At 43.9% G+C, this 18304-nt stretch overlaps 1 protein-coding gene across 6 annotated transcripts in view; it reads left to right on the plus strand.

The window, feature by feature from the left end:
- LOC120396080 (CD276 antigen homolog) overlaps positions 1 to 17936 on the plus strand; it is a 40005-nt gene extending 22069 nt beyond the window's left edge. For 4 of the 6 annotated variants that reach the window (XM_039520982.1, XM_039520984.1, XM_039520983.1 and 1 more), the window contains exons 2-7: positions 1832 to 1973; positions 8983 to 9069; positions 9469 to 9521; positions 11619 to 11963; positions 12793 to 12834; positions 16900 to 17936. In XM_039520982.1, coding sequence (XP_039376916.1) covers positions 9062 to 9069; positions 9469 to 9521; positions 11619 to 11963; positions 12793 to 12834; positions 16900 to 17003 — 552 coding nt within the window. In that variant the 5' untranslated portion in view covers positions 1832 to 1973; positions 8983 to 9061 and the 3' untranslated portion in view covers positions 17004 to 17936. Of the gene's footprint in view, positions 1 to 1831; positions 1974 to 8982; positions 9070 to 9468; positions 9522 to 11618; positions 11964 to 12792; positions 12835 to 14048; positions 14141 to 16899 lie in introns of those variants that run through there. The other 2 variants (XM_039520988.1, XM_039520986.1) reach the window with 2 other exon arrangements.
- Positions 17937 to 18304: the final 368 nt, after the last annotated feature.

The following is an 18304-nucleotide window of genomic DNA, read 5'->3' on the forward strand; positions in this document are numbered from 1 at the left end:
CCTGTCACACAAAGGCGGTCACCAAGTCACAAGCAGTTTTGCCCTGCAGGTCTGAAGAGAAGGTGGCCCCTGCTTGTCTTCTTTCTGCAACAGATTGGAGAAGCAGGGAGTTATTTACTACAGTGTCACTGCTACCTCTGGTGCACATGTGCTATGAACAGATCCCATTTTTAAAATATGGGATGTAAACATTCTGTAGAATGGAGGGCTTGTGAGAGGCATGGGATTGATTGTCCTGGACTGGAGACTGAATTCCAGAAGAGGTTCACCACAGGCAGCCGCAGTGCAAGCTTCTTCATGTACTCTCATACCAGCATGCCTCAAACCTTCCCTCGCGGGACCTTCACAGGAGAAGAAAGTAGTTCAGTCTCCATTTCTCTCTGACCTGAGATCAGCCACACTGGTGGCGCTTGAAGTGGATTTCATGACCCACTGAAAACTGGACTCAGACCAACCATTTCATAAAGACCACTAACCAGCCATAAGATTGTAACAGCTTTTGGTCACTACAAACCAGGGCTGGCTTCTAACCATTTGCGTAGCAGTGAGAAGTAACATCCTTATCAGTTCCCTGAGCCATCTAGACTCTCTCCATTTTTCATACCTGGCCAGAAACAATGTTACATCTATTAATATGATGAAAGCTTATTCAGAAATCAAAGAGCAAGTCCAGGAGAGTCACTGTGAATTTGCTTCCTCCTCTCCTTTGTCTGATGCTCCCAGACTGTGTTACTTTGAGGGCAAATTGCAAGGTTCATCTATTTTACCTAGCTTTTTAGGAGCTGTGTATGGAGAGATGGAATACAGGTTGTGGGGAGGGGAAAAATGTATACTGATTGGGGAGGCAAATGTGAGTTCTGCACAATCCTATCAGAGTCACTCGTGTGTGTAGAACAAAGCAGCTAAGGGCTTTGGAACTTCTGCTAACTTGCGGCTAGAATTTGTGATTTCACATCATTCCTATATCCTTTTAAAGGGATCCCTTTGTCAGTCTCAAACAGCAGACTGATGTCTGAAATATTCTCACTTACAGTGACCGTTCAGAGCTAGATTGCAGTCTGTGAGAAGAGGATTTAAAGCTGCCCTAAATGGGCAAGTGGGGATTCTACAGCATGGAGAAACCTCAGCAAGCATAGGGCCAACACCACCAACGCCCTTCCTTCCCAGTATAGGGGCACACTAGGGGTGTGCTGAGGAAAGGAGCGAGCATGCACAGAGTATCCTATATTCTGGGGATATCCAGCTGGCATGACAACCCTCTACAAGGCTATTATAAACCACAGCAATTCTGAACAGCCCTGAGATTGTTGTAGATTATGTCAGAGGACAAACAGCCTCCAGAATTGAGGGGAGGGCAGAAAGGTGGCATACATCACCTTTACTCCTCCATCCCACAGATGGCTCAAGCTCTGCTACAGTGTATCTGAAGACTGAGCCCTCAATCTGTGGCTGGCCTTTCACTTTGGGTGACCTAGTCACGTTTGACAGCATGTGGCATGAGAAATAGCAGTGCTTCACTTTGGAAGCATCAAAGAAAATACAGCAGCTAATCCTACAAGACTCTCATTTGCTGAGAAGCTGAACTCTGCAATAGATAAAATGAATAAGCAGTAGCTGCCAAAGCCTGGAAATTCCCAGAAATTTACCTTCAGATTAGAGTTAACTTCATATGCTTCTGTGACTTAAAAAACCAAAAACCGACAAAGTGATTTAAGATCAGGAAGAGTTATATCTTTATGGATTTTGGCCAATGTCTTTGTCGGCTTGAGACACATCTGGGAAAAATCTCATTGAATGAGCTGCAGTGAATGACCTTTCATTCTCTTTACAGGTTTCCCATGCTTAAGAGCAGGCTGGGGATAGTGCCAAGTTTCAGTATGGACTGCTGAATTATCAGAGCTAGCTCAAAGAAGCCAGAGCTAGAGTTCTATTTGCACATTCACCTGTGAGTGCCCTGAAAGCCAGATACTAAGGTAAGAGGATTGTGTTGGTTGAGACAGGTGTAACCCACCTTCTGGGTGTGGTGTTCTGCCCCATCTAGTGGCACTGAGACCACTTAGAGAGAAAGATTAATAAGCCTACACTGCAGCCTTAGCTAACAGTCAGTTGGCTTTTAGCTCATGCAGTAGAGACTCATGCACTAAGCTTCAGAGATTGCAGGTTCAATACCACCCACCAAGGACCCAGGTCTGTCGGCGTTACACAGGCAAAGGGTGTTTGCCATGAAAAACCATAATTTTTGCAGCTTCTTTTAATGGAATAGTAGAAGTTTGGCATGTCTCTCCTAACGTTAGTGTCATGGTTTACAGGAGTAGGTCACTAAGCAAAAGAGTTTTTTTTTAAGTTCGAGCAACAAGGATCAGACAACTCTACTTTCTCTTAAAAGCCAAATAACTCAAGAAAATCCTGAAGGGACTAATTAATAACCCACAAATAATTGCACTAAATGATGCCTGGCAATTCCCTTCTTGGTTCTCTTAGTCCAACTACTAGGGTTTCTGGTTAACCCTTTTTGAAAGTGTCAGAGTCTTATAGAGTAAAACTTTGTTCAGTTTCACCACCACACCGCATTGAAGAATCTCACTGTAAACCAGCGTTCCTCAGCGGTGTGGTAGACTGGGGGAGCCAAGAGGAAGACTTGGCAAAGATATCAGCCCTCTTCAGGGCGGTGTGTGCCCGCTGTACATTACTTGAGTTCAGTTTAGAGGTTCTATTAGATCCACAGCTGACTGTAGATCAGGACTTTGTAACCAGGGAGGCAAAACACAAAGATGGCTCATGATAGGGCCACCCTCCCCAGGTCCACCACCCCCCCAGCACCCTACCAGTATGCAACAAGCTCCACCAACCGAACCCACCCAGTACCTCCAAGCCAACTCTCATTTCTCACCCAGACCCTAACCCCCCCCCACCAAGTCCTCTGCAGCCAAAGCATTTTGGTGTATTGCTGCAAAAAGCCACAGCTAGATTTTGGGTTCTGGGTGAAAACCCACTGTTTTAGATGTATCAGTTTTGGTCATACTTTGAGACCTTATCATCACACTAGGAGCACACTATACAAGCTCTGCATGATCTGCTGACCCACCATCCAATGGCTGCTTATTGATTTCTGGGTCAAACATGGCCTGGAACAAATCTACCTAAAGAATTATTTTTCTTCCTGTTTTGCTGATTAGAACTGTCAGAGTAAGTTCTCAGGTGGAGTTCCCCTGGGTTAACTGAAGGGAAGGTTGCTGACAGGCTGTTCTTATATCTACGTCAGATTAGGAAAATAGATTGTATGTTTTAAAAGATATTATTTTCCTATGGTCAACATGGGGCATGAAGAGCCCACAGCTTTGGAATTTAACCCCCCCCCCACCCACACAGTATGAAATAATCTGAATCTATGGATCTCCAGGCCAGGAGACAAGGCTCACGTGTTTTTTCAGGCATTTGGGAAAGCTGTGGGTATTTGTTTGCATGTTTAATTGTCAAGTTATCCAATTCAGTTTTATTGCAGGGTTGGGCTAATTCTAGAACTGCAATTTTTATATGGTGCAATATTTTAATTGCTGTGAAAGTTGCCTAGGGCTGCTGGAAAGTACTTTTCCATGTTTTAAATCAAAATAAACAGTTTTCCTTCCACAGTTTAGGGTGGTAACAAGACCTGACTGGCTTTTATAACTGTTTCGGGAATTACTCTTCACTGAAAACCCCACCACATTTTGGTAGTTTTTCAAATACAGGTTAAAAAAAACAAACCACTTTATAAGACTGAAATGAAGGAAGCGTTGCTCCATCTTGCACTGTTAAAAAACATCAAGAAGAAGGGGGAGTAAGGGGCTTAATACCATAAGCTAGTTAGTGTCATCTGAAGTGGCATTTTAGAATCCCTAGATGTGATAGAGTAACTGGAAATCATTCATTGTAAATCCTGCTTTATTACATGTGTCCATAGCACCTGGGAACCCAGGTCATGGACCAGGGCCGCATTGTGCTAGGCACAGTACAAAGAGAGCAAAAAGCCAGTCCCTGCCCCTAGAGGTTTACACACTAAGAAGTTCCCTATCGGAAATACCCTCTTAGGCCTGATCTAAACAAGATCACACTGGTTTAACTAACGGTATTATTTTAAACCAATTTAGTGAAGAAGTTGCAAACCCCTGTGTGGACATTTACGTTGGTTTAAGAACGTTTACGCTGTTTTAACTAAATCGGCTTAAAAAAAAGAATCAATCCTACAGTTAAACCAGTGAAACTTTCTCATGTAGACAAGGCGGTCAAGACCTTGCTTCTCTTTTACCCGAAGTTTGAGTTTCAGAAGAAAACTAACAGGAGCACAGTGAAATTAGGCTAGATAGTCAAGTGATGGATGATTTACACATGCTTAAGATAGAGGTGGCTTGCATTACCGGGCTCCTTGTTTTCTAGCTTTTTATATTCGTATCTATGAGGAAGAAGTCCTATGGGGCTTTTAAGTGGAAACAAATCAATTAGAGCTGCAACAACTCAGAAGAATGAGCAGGCTTGGTTTAAGTAAAAGCCTCCCCATGTATTGGGTTCTTTAGTTGCACCTATGTTACTCAAGGAAATGACATTTGAAAGGCCACTAAGGGTCTGTTCCAAAACCCACTGAAGTCGGTGGGGAGTTTTCCATTGACTTCAGTGAGTTTGGGTGAAATCAGGCCCTAAGCAAGACGTTGCATTGACAAAAGAGCCAGGCTTCAGAACTGTTGCAAGCAGGTGCAAACTGATTGACTTCAGTAGAGTTACATGCCCTTCCAGCAGTTTGAATTTGCCCCAAAGGGCCTATTCTCCTTGCTGCTACAACCCCTGTTCACAGAGGTGGAACACCCAGCCAACCGCAAGTCCCTCCTGGGCAAGTGGAATATTTAGGCAGTGTGGGGACGCTGCAGCAGACTGTGACAGCACCCTTCTTCCTCCAGTATGAGTGGTATGAGCAGAGAAAAAGGGGCATGGCCACGGTATCTGTACATGGGACTACAGGCAGTCAGGTCTCACTGGGGCTGAACTGCCCCCTTTGTGAGGGAGCAGCAAAGGTGGCATAAAAGCCACCTTCCCTCTTGGGGTCCTGTGCTAAGCACAGCTCAGCCAGACTTGGGTCACGAGAGTTTAACAGTCACAGTTTTTAATCTAGTGCTACCAATGGTCTATATAACCACGTCTCAGACAGAGGGCATCTATTGTGGGGTCTTAGAGGCAACTCACATAGCTCAGAGGCACACTACTTGTGACCAACAGACGGTAGCACTGCTGGACTGCAGAGAGCAGGCAGGTCAGCTGGGACTGGTTTCCAGTTGCAAAGTTTCATTTATTGAGAGGAGAGAAAAAAAACCCAGCCAAGTTTTGTCATACAAGGAAGCGCTGTAGCAATCACTCATGGGAGAGGAGGCAGCCACAAAGACAACCTCATTATTAACATGTGGTGCATACTACTAAGAAGACTGAGTCTTTGAGACAAGCCCTGTACCAAGTAGATAGCTAAAACAACAGGAGAGGTGCAGGGAAGGAATTAATTCAGAACACTCTCAGCCACACCCACAAGCCACTTACCCTCCTCAAAAGGCAACAGAGAAAACACCAACATCTTGAGAAGAAGAGTGACAAAACTGCCCCACCCTGTAGATGTTTTCTAAGATCTCCAGCATGAAAGAAGGGCCCTCAGGCGAGTCTAAATAGGCCATCATCACCCAGCTTTAACCTTTTAATATACTGGTTCCTCTTGAGATGTTCTGCAGCAAAGAATGGTCAGTCCCCTGTCATTCAGGAAGATCTGCAAGAGATGCTATGCTAGGAAGCAGGTACAATCTAGGACTAGAATAGAAGCAGCTGAGTCAAGGCTCCTGGAGGGAGCAAGTCCAACCCTACGGCTTCCAGGCTGAAAAGCGTTTCTTCCCCTGCCTCACCCTGCTGCTGTGACTCCTGCCTTAGTCAGCTCACTCTGAGAAGCAACAGGAGGCTCTGGCTAGGAGCAAAGCAGAATTAGCACAAGGCCAGGGCACCTCGATGCTTAAACTGCCTGCCAGCTAAAGAAAGGTGAGAAGAGACTAGCAACCCCCTCTTTCAGCCTTTGACATACAATCCTGATCCTCAACCAGGGGTATGCATACCCCAGGGGTACATCACCTCATCTAGATCAGTGTTTCTCAAGCTGGGGGTCGTGACCCCTGGGAGGGTTACAGGACTGGTCACAAGTGCAGGGCTGGCATTAGGGGTGGCAAGCAGAGCAATTGCCTGGGGCCCCATGCAGCTAAGTTACATGCCTCAGCCCTGCCAACTGAGGCTCTGACCTCAGACAAGGCTCACAAGTGAAAAACAGGCACAAGTACAATATTTATATTCCAATTGATGTATTTTATAATGATATGGTAAAAATAAGAAAGTAAGCAGTTTTGTCAGTACTAGTGTACAGTGACACTTTTGTATTTTTAGGTCTGATTTTGTAAGCACGTAGTTTTTAAATGAGGTGAAACATGGGGATACATCAGACAAATCAGCCTCCTGAAAGGGGTACATTAGTCTGGAAAGGTTGAGAGCCACTGGTATGGAGGACAGGGGAAGCAGGAAGGGTAACTTTAAAGAAATGAACTGTAGGTGTGGGTGAGACAGAGGAGAAGAGAGATAAGTAAAATAAGTCTAACCCTACAGCTCAACATCAAGGTGTAAGTATGAGACCACTAATCTTCCCCTCCCCCCCGTGCTAGTTCTTGAGGGGTTTACTTTAAGGCTGTGTCTAAACTGGGGCGGGGAGGGGGAGACAATTCACCAGGCATCAGAGGGTAGATAGTAAAAACTCCTGAGTCCTATCATATCACTGACATGGTGGTAAAAGTTTCAGAGCCCTGTCTACACTACCACTTCCACCGTTGCTACCACCAGTGGAGTTGCATTGGTGAAGAACCATGCGTCTCATTTTTGCCACCACAGATATTCATAAGGGCTTAAGGAGGAAGAAAGAGTATTGTTTCCTTTGTTGGGGTTGTGATAATGTCAAGCAAAAGGAACATGTCTAATCTAACCCCTTCCACAAAGGCCCAGTAATAAAAGCCTCCTTTAAACCCTACTCTGGTTTAAGCCTTATTTGTCTGATGGGAACTAGATGGTTTCTGTGGCTGTGCAGCTAGCTTAGTGCTTGGGAAGACCTGCGGAGCAGTTTTAGGAGCACATGAAATGTACAGCAGCAGCAAATACTCACAGGTGTCACCTTGATCTCTGACCCTAGGTGGGCATCTGCAAGTGGTTCCACTCACCACTGTAGCATCTCTTAGCATTAGGTCATGGTATTGCAGGGATCCACATGGCTAGCACCTCGGGGTGACTGCTTCTTAGGCCACACAGTGGCCTCTCTCTCTATGTCTTCAGGGGCCTAGCCCTGCAGCCAGGTCACACTTAAGTTCAGTCCTCTTCCCATGTAAGGAGAGGCCAACTAACAAACTTGAACAAACAGCAAAACAAATGATCCTCCTGCCCCTCAGGCCATGCTGAAGTTCCCTGCTCTGCACCGCTGCTCCCAGGCACTGCAGCATTCCACCTTTCCTCTTTTGGCTGAGCTCTGCATCCCAGGGCTTTTTCCCAGAGGTCCTTCCTAGCAGCTTTCTTCATTATTTTCCCTCCGTAGGCACTGACAGCTTCTGCCAAGGATCTCCCGCTTCACACAGCTTTCACCTCAGGGTCACCCCCAGGAGCTTCACCTGCTCTCTGCAGTTCTCTCCAGCCTGACTTCACCAGGCCCTATTTCCTCCCCCTGGAGTGCTCCTATCTGCTGAGTCATCTTCTCCTGAATGAGCTCTCCTCTCTCTGTAGTGCACCCTGGTCCTTTCACAGCGGAGGGCACAGATGTTAATGAAGCCACCCACTACAGAATCAGCTGGGGACTAACTGCTAGCTCACAGGGAAGGCTGAGCCTGACTACTCTTAAAGGGCCAGCAAGCTGGTGATAGTGTCTATAATACTAGCCTCGCTTGGGACACTAAAAGATCCAAATAGGGTTGCCAGGTGTCCAGTTTTCGATTGGAACGCCCCGTCAAAAAGGGACCCTGGCGGCTCCAGTCAGCACCGCTGACCGGGCCGTTAGAAGTCCGGTCGATGGCACCGCAGGGGTAAGGCAGGCTCCCTGCCTGCCCTGGCTCTGTGCAGCTCCCTAGATGTGGCCGCCAGGTCCTGCCCCTAGGCGCAGGAATGATCAGGGAAATTCCACATGCTGCCCTGAGCACGAGCTCCACAGCTCCATTGGCCAGGAACCGCGGCCAGTGGGATCTGCGGGGGTGGTCCCTGCATCTAGGAACTGGGCTGGATATGCCAGCTGCTTCTGGGAGCCACAGGGAGCCTGCCTTAGTTCCCTGTGCCGCCGCCCAAGATAAACCCCACCCAGCCAGAGCCCACACCCCGAGCCTCCTCCTGCACGTCAACCCCCTGCCCCAGTTCAGAACCCCCTTCCGCACCCCCTCCTGTACTCCAACCCCCTGCCCCAGCCCTGAGCCTCTTCCAACACCTGAAACCCCTCATCCCCAATCCCACCCCAGAGCCCACAACCCCAGATGGAGCCCTCACCTCCTCCCGCACCCAACCCAATGCCCCAGTGCAGTGAAAGTGAGTGAGGGTGCAGGAGAATGAGTGACGAAGGGAGGGGGGCTGGAGTGAGTGGGGGTCAGGGCCTCAGAAGGGGTGGGGCAGTGGTGGGGCCTCAGAAGGGGCGGGGCAAGGGTGTTCAGTTTTGTACTATTAGAAAGTTGGCAACCCTAGATCCAAGGCTGGTCCTGAAGGGAGTTGTGGAATTTCATCCACCCCACACCCTGCTGAAAATGAAATTTTATATATGTTTAATATTGTGAACTAATGAACAGCTAGAATAGATTGAACCACAGCAATAGTGAGTGGATGGAATAGGAAACTTATTCCCTTCATCCTCCTTTGGATAAACATCCTCCTGGACAACAGAAATCATTCACCATTCCCTCTGTGTCTTTGTTCTCTGTACAGGGAAAACCACCCCAGCTAATGGAGTGCATGGTGGCATTAATGGAGTGAAAGGATTCACAGTGACTGGGACACTGCAAAAATGAACAGGTAAACTTTACTGCAGTGCAGCTCATCAGGTGGTGCACATGACTGCTAGAGGAGCAGAGAATAATGTCAAGACCAGACTACGTCTATGTACACATTGGCTAACTTCCTTCGATGAACATACCCCAGATGGGCCTGAATAGGAACACCAGATCCAAAATCACCTCAGATCTGAAGCCAAAAGTCACGGCTGACACCCATCACTAAAAGATGAATCCAACTGAGCGTCTAACTTGGGTATCAGTTTGAATCTGGATAAAAACATTATGGCCTGGGATGATTTATGGGTCTTAACAAAAATGTAATGTTTGCTATGCTAACTAAGCAACACTCCTGGAGTATCAGAGCCAAGATTATTCCCATATCATAATTCTACTTTTCTCTGTTGTTCTTACTCTCTAGGGAATATGTCTTCTGGATACTCTCCTACTCACTGCTGTGCTTTTTCCCTGGTGGTAAGTATACTACAGTATGCATCCACTAGTCAGTGGAGAGACTTGTATGTGTTCATCAAACTGCAGATTAGTGTAACAATCTAATAACCAAAAGATGGAGACTCATAATGTACTCTTTATAATCACTCAGTCTACAGCTGTTTGCTTATTGAAATTGTTCTCCTTCATTGCACATGCCCTGCCATGTTAGTGTAAGGTTGGGTGCTGAGGAGTGCTTGGCATTAAGATGTTCAGAAAGCCAGCATTATACATGCAAGGGGTATGACACCAAAGAGGTTACCCTAGGATAACTATATATTATGATCAAGGTAAATAATGAGTCTTGGGAGTTTTCTGTTAAAGACCTTGAGTCCCAAATCTTTGCCCACTTCCGGTCAGGCCTTCTAGAAGTTTGCTCCATTACTTTCAAAGGCACTGTAACGGAAGAGCAGGATAGGACTACAGCTTATGACTAAATCTTTGGCTTCATTGCTAAAAGCACCATTCTCATTATATTTAGTGGAATTTACATATCTGACTCTCCATGTAGCAAGAAGAAAATAAGATTCCTGCCATCCAAATGGGTACTAGTTCAATGGAAGAATGTGTTGTCAAACTTGTCAACCTTTAAGACACTTCCATGGTTAATGAAATCTTTGGCTCACCTTTCTTTTTAAAATGTGGAAGTACACATTCAGTCCTTCTGAATGTGCCACTGGGACAGCTCTGCCAAACATCCTCTTTGGTATTTAAGACTAACACGTGTTGGTAGGGAAGTATGAGGTTATTAAGCCACAGCATCACAGTTTTCAGCTTAATCTTTATAAGTGCCCAGATCGATAAGGAAGAACTTCATTATTGCACTATTTCTAATAGAGGAATGGATTTCTGCATAGTCCTTTGCTGGAGGCATATTTGTTTAACAGTACCAAGGGTTAGTTATAGACATATCCCATGTTAGAACCTATTGAACCAGAAAGGGATAGTCATTTGCTTCACTGTTCTGGAACCTTCTCCCCAGGTGCCTACTACAACATCTCTGCCTGCCTCCGACTAGATTTTTTTCCAAAATGTTGATAAAACCCATATTTTGAGCCTAAATTCCCTGACAGTCTCTCTTTGAAAGCATTGAGGTTTGTTTGTTAAGTCTTATTTCTAAAACTTCATTACTTTTTATAAGCTACATTGTAGTATGTTTTCCACTATATTATGAAGTAGTTAAACAAATTAGTAGTAAGTTTGTCAAAATAAATAAAGTACATTTTGGAACAAGTTCTTTGATTATTTTTGAAAAGTTTGTTTGCTTATTCACTAATTTGCAACATTTGTTAATACAGCATGGGTCTCCTAGTTGTTAGAGAGTTAGCAAGATTCTGCTCAAAGAGGAAATGATATGGGAAATATAGTTAGTCACAAGCATGTACAGTGAAACACAAACATCTTCTTTCATTTAAGAATATTCTTCACAGGATTCCAGCTAGTAACACATTACTCCAGTTTACAATGCCGAAAGACATTTATGACAAGTTCTATATAAGTCATAAACACAAAATGTAGCCAGAGATAAACTTTTGCAGTGATTTAGGCACTAGTTTGGGACTTAGGAAATATATGGCAAAGCAGTAAGTTGGGCTTAGCTATCCCATCTGACCTTGAGAAATGAGCTGGGCCCAGATCCACAACGGTATGTAGACTCCTAAACTTCCATTGATTTAAATGGAAGTTAGGAGCATAAATGTCTTTGTGGATCTGGGCCTTAGTCTCTTGATGCCTGACTTTCCAACTAGGAAATGGGTATAACATTTTCCTAACTCACAGGGGTGTTGTGAGGATAAATGCATTAAAGATTGAGGCTTTCAGATACTGTTGGTAATGTGGACCATATAAGTGCCATAGATTAATAGATTTACAGGAGATCCACCAATGCTGGCGGCTATTAATAGCTGCTGTCTTCAAGATGTGTATAGGTGTTGGTACATTTGTCTCTCCATTACAGTTATTGACAAATTTAGAGCCAAATTCTGAGAGGTGCTGACCAATGGGAGTTGCGGGTGCTCAGTACAATTTATTAACAATATAAATTTATCTTTTCACACTCAGCATTTTTTTATTTTACAGCTGTTCCCCACACAACTTTGTGCCACGCAGTCAGCGGAGACACCGTTATTTTGCCCTGTGCCATTAAGACTTCTGAAAAGCTGAACATTTCCAATTATTATATATACTGGCAGATAAGTACGTCAGTGGTAGTGCATATGTTTTACAATGGGAATGACTCGTTTGCAAAGCAGTCCAGAAGATACCACAACAGAACCAGGCTCTTTTTGGATCAGCTGGAGCATGGTAACTTTTCTCTAATGCTCTCTGGAGTTGAGCCTGCTGATGAAGATGTGTATACCTGCATCTTTAGAAACAAAGTGAGCAGAACTAAGGGCACACGTGAAGTTAAACTCAACGTCTCACGTAAGACCTTTAGAAGTTGATTTCAAGGGGAGGGAGTTCAGGTGGGGGATCCTCCACTGAGTCTGGTGGAGACTCACTCATGTTGCTGACACTAGGCATGATAATTTAAAAAATGGTAAAGTTCCACTGATTTTTCACCTCTCCACTTCCTCATTTAAGGAGAATAAGGAGATGGGTGAAGGGGAGGAATGAGAATCTTTAGGAAGCCTCAAGACTCGAATATCAGCAGAAGATCCAAGACCTGAGAAGTCAAACCCCTCTGACATTCCCCTCTTTAAATGAAACACAACTTAGGGCGAGTGCCTCACATGTTTTTAAGCATTTGGTCATTTATGTTTACATATTCTGCTGGGTGCATCCTTTCCCTATACCTACACTAACAGAAAGCCTGGGAGACTCCAGTCCATTACCCCATACATCAATAGCTTAACCCATACGAGTTCATTCCAAAGCCCAAGGAAGTCAAAGGAAAGACTTTCAGTAATTTTAATAGGCTCAGGAGCAGGCTCTATAACCTTTCAGAGCAAAGACACAAAATTAACTACCTTTGCACCTGTGATTTGTCCTTGAGTGCTGGGATGCAAAGAGAAAAGCTGTTGTACAAAGAGCTGAATGAGGTCCGACTTACCCTGTAACTCATTGGATGCAGAAACTAGAATATGCAATAAAAGTCTTTTTTCCCCCTCCTATGTGATACCATAACAAATGACTGAATAATGGTGACTACTTAGTCTGCACAAGGTTTTTAACTATCCAATAGTACATGGTTTTTTTTTTCCTTTTTAAATATAAATGAATAATTTTTTAGTTTGGTTTTTCTTTTTTCCAGCTCCAGATAATCAATTGATGGAAAGAAATGTTCCCCCTATTGGTAAGCGAACAATCTTGAACGTGCCTTGAATTAGGCTAGATCATTAGCAGGGCTAGTTTGTTCTATTCTCTAATTGGTATGACTCAGTATAAGCACTGGGAAATAGAAGAAAGTCCTATAGATTTTTTTTTGGCTTTTGCTGTCACTGGCAACTCTCCTTACTGGTCCCTGCAAACTACAGAAGAAATGAGTATGTACACTCAGTGCCAGAAAGGACTCCCACTTAAATCCTTGATAGGACTGTTTTAGTGGTAGATTTGTTCTCATCTCACAGTTAAAAGAGCTACAATGCAAGCAGTCTCTGGCCCTTAGCAGTGGTTAATGTTTTACCAATAGTGGCACCCTGCAAAAAAATCATATTTTTAATAAAAGTCAGGGACAGGTCACGGACAATAAACAAAAAATCATGGAAGCCTGTGACCTGTCCCTGACTTTTACTAAAAAGAACTTACAAAATGGGGAGTAAGGGAGTCCAGCACCCGCTGTTGTTGCAGCTCCAGGGTCCATCCCCCAGTGGCTGGGAGCTGCGGGGGTCCCCCACCACCTGTGGGGCTGGGAGCTCAGGGCCAGCGGCTGGGAGCTGTGGGAGGGGGCTGCCACCTGCAGCAGCTGAGAGCTGCAGGGTTCCCCATGCCCAGGGTGGCTGGGAGCTGCAGGGAGCCCTGCCACAGCTCAGAGCTCCAGGCCTGGGAGCGGCAGGGGACCCCACCACCGGTGGGAGCTGAGAGCTTTGGGGCCTCTGCTGGTTGACAGCTCCAGCCTTGCAGCCCCATGGCCGAAGCAGAAAATGTCATGGAGGTCTCTGGAAGTCACAGATTCCATGACATAATCGTAGCATTAGCCATAATGCTTTTAGGATTAACAAGAGTTTCTTCTGTAAGTTCTCTTGGTATAGATGAATAGTCAGATCAAAAGATCTGAGAAGGCACTTGGATAACACAGTAATAGGTGACCTAGAAATACATAAGGTAGATGCATTTGCATAAACTCTTACAAAGAAGATTCAAATGGTTCTTGCCCCAGTGCAGTTCTGCAAGTAAAATGCAGCTGTTGAATTCTAAACATATTCACATCATATAATTAACCCCACCGAGGTCACTTGTAGAGACTTCTGGGCTCAGTGAATTATGAACAATGAATGTGAGCTATGCAGAGAAATTGTTGTTACAAGAGGATAACCCTTTGACCCCTGTGTCTCTCTCTTTCTCTCCAAGGACCACTTCCTAAAACCTCAAAGCTAAGGAAGGATCTCAGGCTCTGGAGTTAGGGAGAGGTGGTGGGGTAAATAATAAATTATTTGGATTCAGATGTGTGACTATTACCTAAATGTCATACCAATCTGATTATTTGCCCCTCATTGGTTAATTCTCTATTTCCCGTTCTGATGATAGCCTAAATTAGCTTTCCAGAGCTCTAATTTGCATTATCAAAGCCCTTACACTTTGTGTATGCTGCAAAACATTCTTAATGACTCATTTTACATACTTTAGATCAAAGACACGGTTGATTCCAGAATAATTAACCCTGAACAAATTAACCTCCCCACAACATGACTTTTCTGTAGGGTCTGAAAAAGAGGCAGCACTAAACTCTCTCAAACAACCACAAGGAAAGAAAAATATGTTGTGAATTTAAGTTATGGAGTTTGCCGTGGATGTTTTTTCTTTTTAGCAGTAGATGTTCTCAGCATTGTACATTAGTTGTAAGAAACAGCTTTAGAATTACAGGAAATCTCCCCCACCTACTTTAAAAAGTTCCAACTGGTGCAAAATGCAGCAGCCTGCCTCCTCAGCAACTCCAGCCCGACACACAGGCCTTTCAAAGAACACTGGATTAGCTTCAAAACAGTAGTTTTCATCTTTAAGGCCATTCATGAAAATGGACTAAGTCACCCCCCAAAAAGACCTAAGGCAGCCAAGACGTCTCTTGCCAGTTACATTCCAAAGGAATGATCAAATGATCTGGCATCAACCCTGTGAAAACTGAGGGGCAAAGTTTTCATGTCAACAGTAAGGCCTTGTCTACACTACAGATTTTGTCAGCGCAAATTATGCCAACATACAGCCCCACTTTAATTAAAACTGCGGTTGCATGTCCACACTAGATCCTTGGGCCGGCAGAGTGCATCCATACTAGCAGCTCTTGCATCAACGCAGAGAGCAGTGCACTGTGGGTAGCTATCCCACTGTTCAACTGGCCGCAGGGTGCTTTGGGCAGGGTTTGCAATGCCTCATGGGACAGGTACAGCATCACATGAGGCAGGTTTCTCAATCGTACCATTCAGTGTAGACATTGTGCTCTCCCTGGACGCTTTGTCACTCTAACTTTCCCACAAAAAGCTTTATGACGCTCTTCTAGGTGGTTTTATTTTGTTGACAAAATAGGAGAGCTTTGCAGCCAAAAGTAGCAATGCAGTGGGTACATCACTGGTTTGTCAACAAAAGCTGCTTTTTGCTAACAAAACTGTGTAGAGTAAGTAGACAATGCCTAAGACTACAGAAAATAGGAGAGGGGAGGGAAGAGTTGGCGTTCACCCTCAGTCACCTACATTTGAAGGAATAATATATTACTCAAATTTCTGACAACTTTTTAAAATTAAAATGGTTTTTCAACTGAACAAATTTTGATTAAAAAAATTCAAATGTAAAAATTGTGTAGGTTTTCATAAAATACTCACCTTTTGGTTGCAACAAACCTGAAATTTCAAAGAAAAAATAGACAAATGAAAAATATTTGCTTTTGTAAAAAATTTTCGTGGGGAAACTATTTCCTCAATGACTCTAATAGTTATATCTCCAGCAACCACCCAAGGAAGAGGGAGGGATAGTCATTTTGTTGGACATTATCTTCTATTAGTTCTCTTTTTGGAATGCACTCAAATAAGAGCTGAGAGAGCGAGCACAAGCTCAGTTAAATGTCTACCTTTTGGTTTAGCTATTAAACCATTTCAGCAGCTATTTGCTGTTTTGTATATAGACAAATACTTTTTTCACTTTTTCTTTTTTAAAACCTCCGAGATTCTTTTTATCCTGGGGGTGGTTGTACTAGCATATTGGGGCTCAAAGGGAGAACGCTTCAGAGCCAACAGCAGTAAACCTCAAGCTGGTCCCGGGACAGAAAACCCTTATATCTTCTTCTGCCTCAAGGATTTATTGAGGACCACCAGAGGTTGAACAGTTACCTGATAAACACAATTCTCCTTCTGGGGAGAGGATGATAGAAAGAACAAACCACATGGGGACAGCTGTTAGTCATGTTGTTTAATACACTGCTGGAAAGCACCCAGCTATTACAGTGATCAGGGCAGTAGAACCTACACCAAGTACAATAAAATAGAACCTGGTCTTCACAGAGGAGGACTCTGGCCCAAATAATGGTTGGGGAAATGTCTCCATAGGCTGAACTATTTAATAATTACTGCAGTTTAAGGAGTGTAAATAGAAGATCCTGGCCTGGGACCCTAGGAGGTGTCTGGTGTATATTCTTTTGTTATTGTGGTTTTGCCAAGGGTCTAAACAATATCATCACCACAGCAGTAGAGAGTATCTCATTATTTGTTGTTTGGTGTCCAGTGTGTATCTTGTGAAGGGAAATACTTCAGATCTGTTACAATCCCCTACACTATCTCTTTACTGGGGTTAACTCAGAAACCTGCAAGAAATGTTTCAAATAATTCAAAATGCAGAAGATAAGCGTGTAAGTGATTTAAAAAGAAATCCTATAATACATTGATATCCAACATAGTTGTACAACTCAATGGAAAGTTGAAGTTCATTCACTGCCAGGGTTCAACAAAGGTGTTGTTAACATTTGTTTACGTTTTAGGGGAGAAGCTACCCTTCATTTTCAAAAATGACTTGCTCTGTCTAGAATGACTAAAGCCATAACTAGTAGACTGCCAGAAGCTGGGTAGGAATAGGAAAGTGTAGTTGACTTCAGTTCATTTCTGAGGTGATACAGAAATATGAGATGCAGAAAACGGAAGGGAAAAGATAGGAAATACCTGTAATGGGCAACATTGGGAAGGTGATTGCTAATTGTTTACAGATTTTTCTCCTCTTTCAGGTCAAATTCAGGATTTACCAAATTGTCCTGGGGATGCAAACGCTCTGGATATTCTTGTGCTCTGTTCTCACTTCCTGATGGTGTTGGTGGTTTGGATCTTGTAACTGTGAAATCAGGGCTTTTGTCTGCAAACTTCTCGTGGCAAGTGACTCTTGCAGCACACCACCCATCTGTAAGGGTTGCACAACTACTACTCCAGAAGCCACAAACAACAAGGCATCACCACGTGAAAACTGACCTTATATTCAGCACCTATAACCATAGTTTGGTGCTCAAACAAGCAACCTTATTTTTCAGAGGCACTGGCCATCTGCAGGTCCGAGTGACTTCAGTCAGAGGTAATGAGCCTGATTTTTCATCCATCTTCAAGAGCCTAGCTTTAGGCCTCCACGTTTGAAAATTCTAGCCCTAAAATTTTTTTGTGTGCTTTTGATGACAATTTTGAATGTAGCTGAGGTTCACAGTGTTATTATAATTGTCCTTAATGTGATCTTTCACATAAGATTGCATGTGCTTTACAAAAAGGGGAAGTAAAAGAAGGAGAAAGCATAGCCGTCTTATACGTCAGAGAAAAACTGGAAGTTGTGGGGGTGGCTGCCTTTGCGAAAATCAAGGGTGGAAACATTGTGACAGAAAACTCGAGGCTGTGAACTATGGCTGTACCTCTTTTTACTCTGATGCATCAACTACATCATCAGTACAAAGAAATCCATTCATCAGCCAAAGGAGAAGTTGGCGGCAGAGGTTGTTAAAAAAAAAAAAAAAACGGCAAACAATTCCAGAGGAAGAGTGCTGCATACTACAAATAAGCCAAAGACTTTATTAGTTGCAGTCTTATACTCTTCCCCAAAGAAAGTTAGGTGCAGCCAACTGAAAGGTACAGAACTGCTGTGCTACTTGGGTTAGGGTATGAGTGATTCTGCTACCTGTGATGCGGAGTCATTAATTTATATAGGTTGTCTGTATCACTCTGCACGCCATTTTTTGTTTAAAATGTCCATGGTTTAAGGAACTAAAACTATCATCTGTGTCTATTAGGACTGCATTGTCTTACTCCTTAAAATGCAAAAATGCAGATATAACTGAAGATGTCATCTTGCCATTGTTAAAGTTGAAAGTAGCTTCCGACTGATGATATAAAGAAAGTACAGTATTTCTTTGACAGCCCAGTGCCATTGCAACTGCGCTATTGTGTAGCTGTGAACAAGCTAAGGAATCTCTCACCCAGGTTGGAAGGGAGAGTGTGAAAGTGCCATTCAGGATATGTTTACACAGCAATGCAAGCGTTGGCTCCTGGCTCAAGCCTAACCCCCCATTGTGTTCACATACCAGTGGTGTTAACCCAGTGCTCGAACCTAGGGTCCCAGAAGTCTGCAGGGCTGGAAGGTCTGAACCAGTGTTAAGC

This window comes from Mauremys reevesii, linkage group 1, assembly GCF_016161935.1.
Source record: "Mauremys reevesii isolate NIE-2019 linkage group 1, ASM1616193v1, whole genome shotgun sequence".
Taxonomy (NCBI): domain Eukaryota; kingdom Metazoa; phylum Chordata; order Testudines; family Geoemydidae; genus Mauremys; species Mauremys reevesii.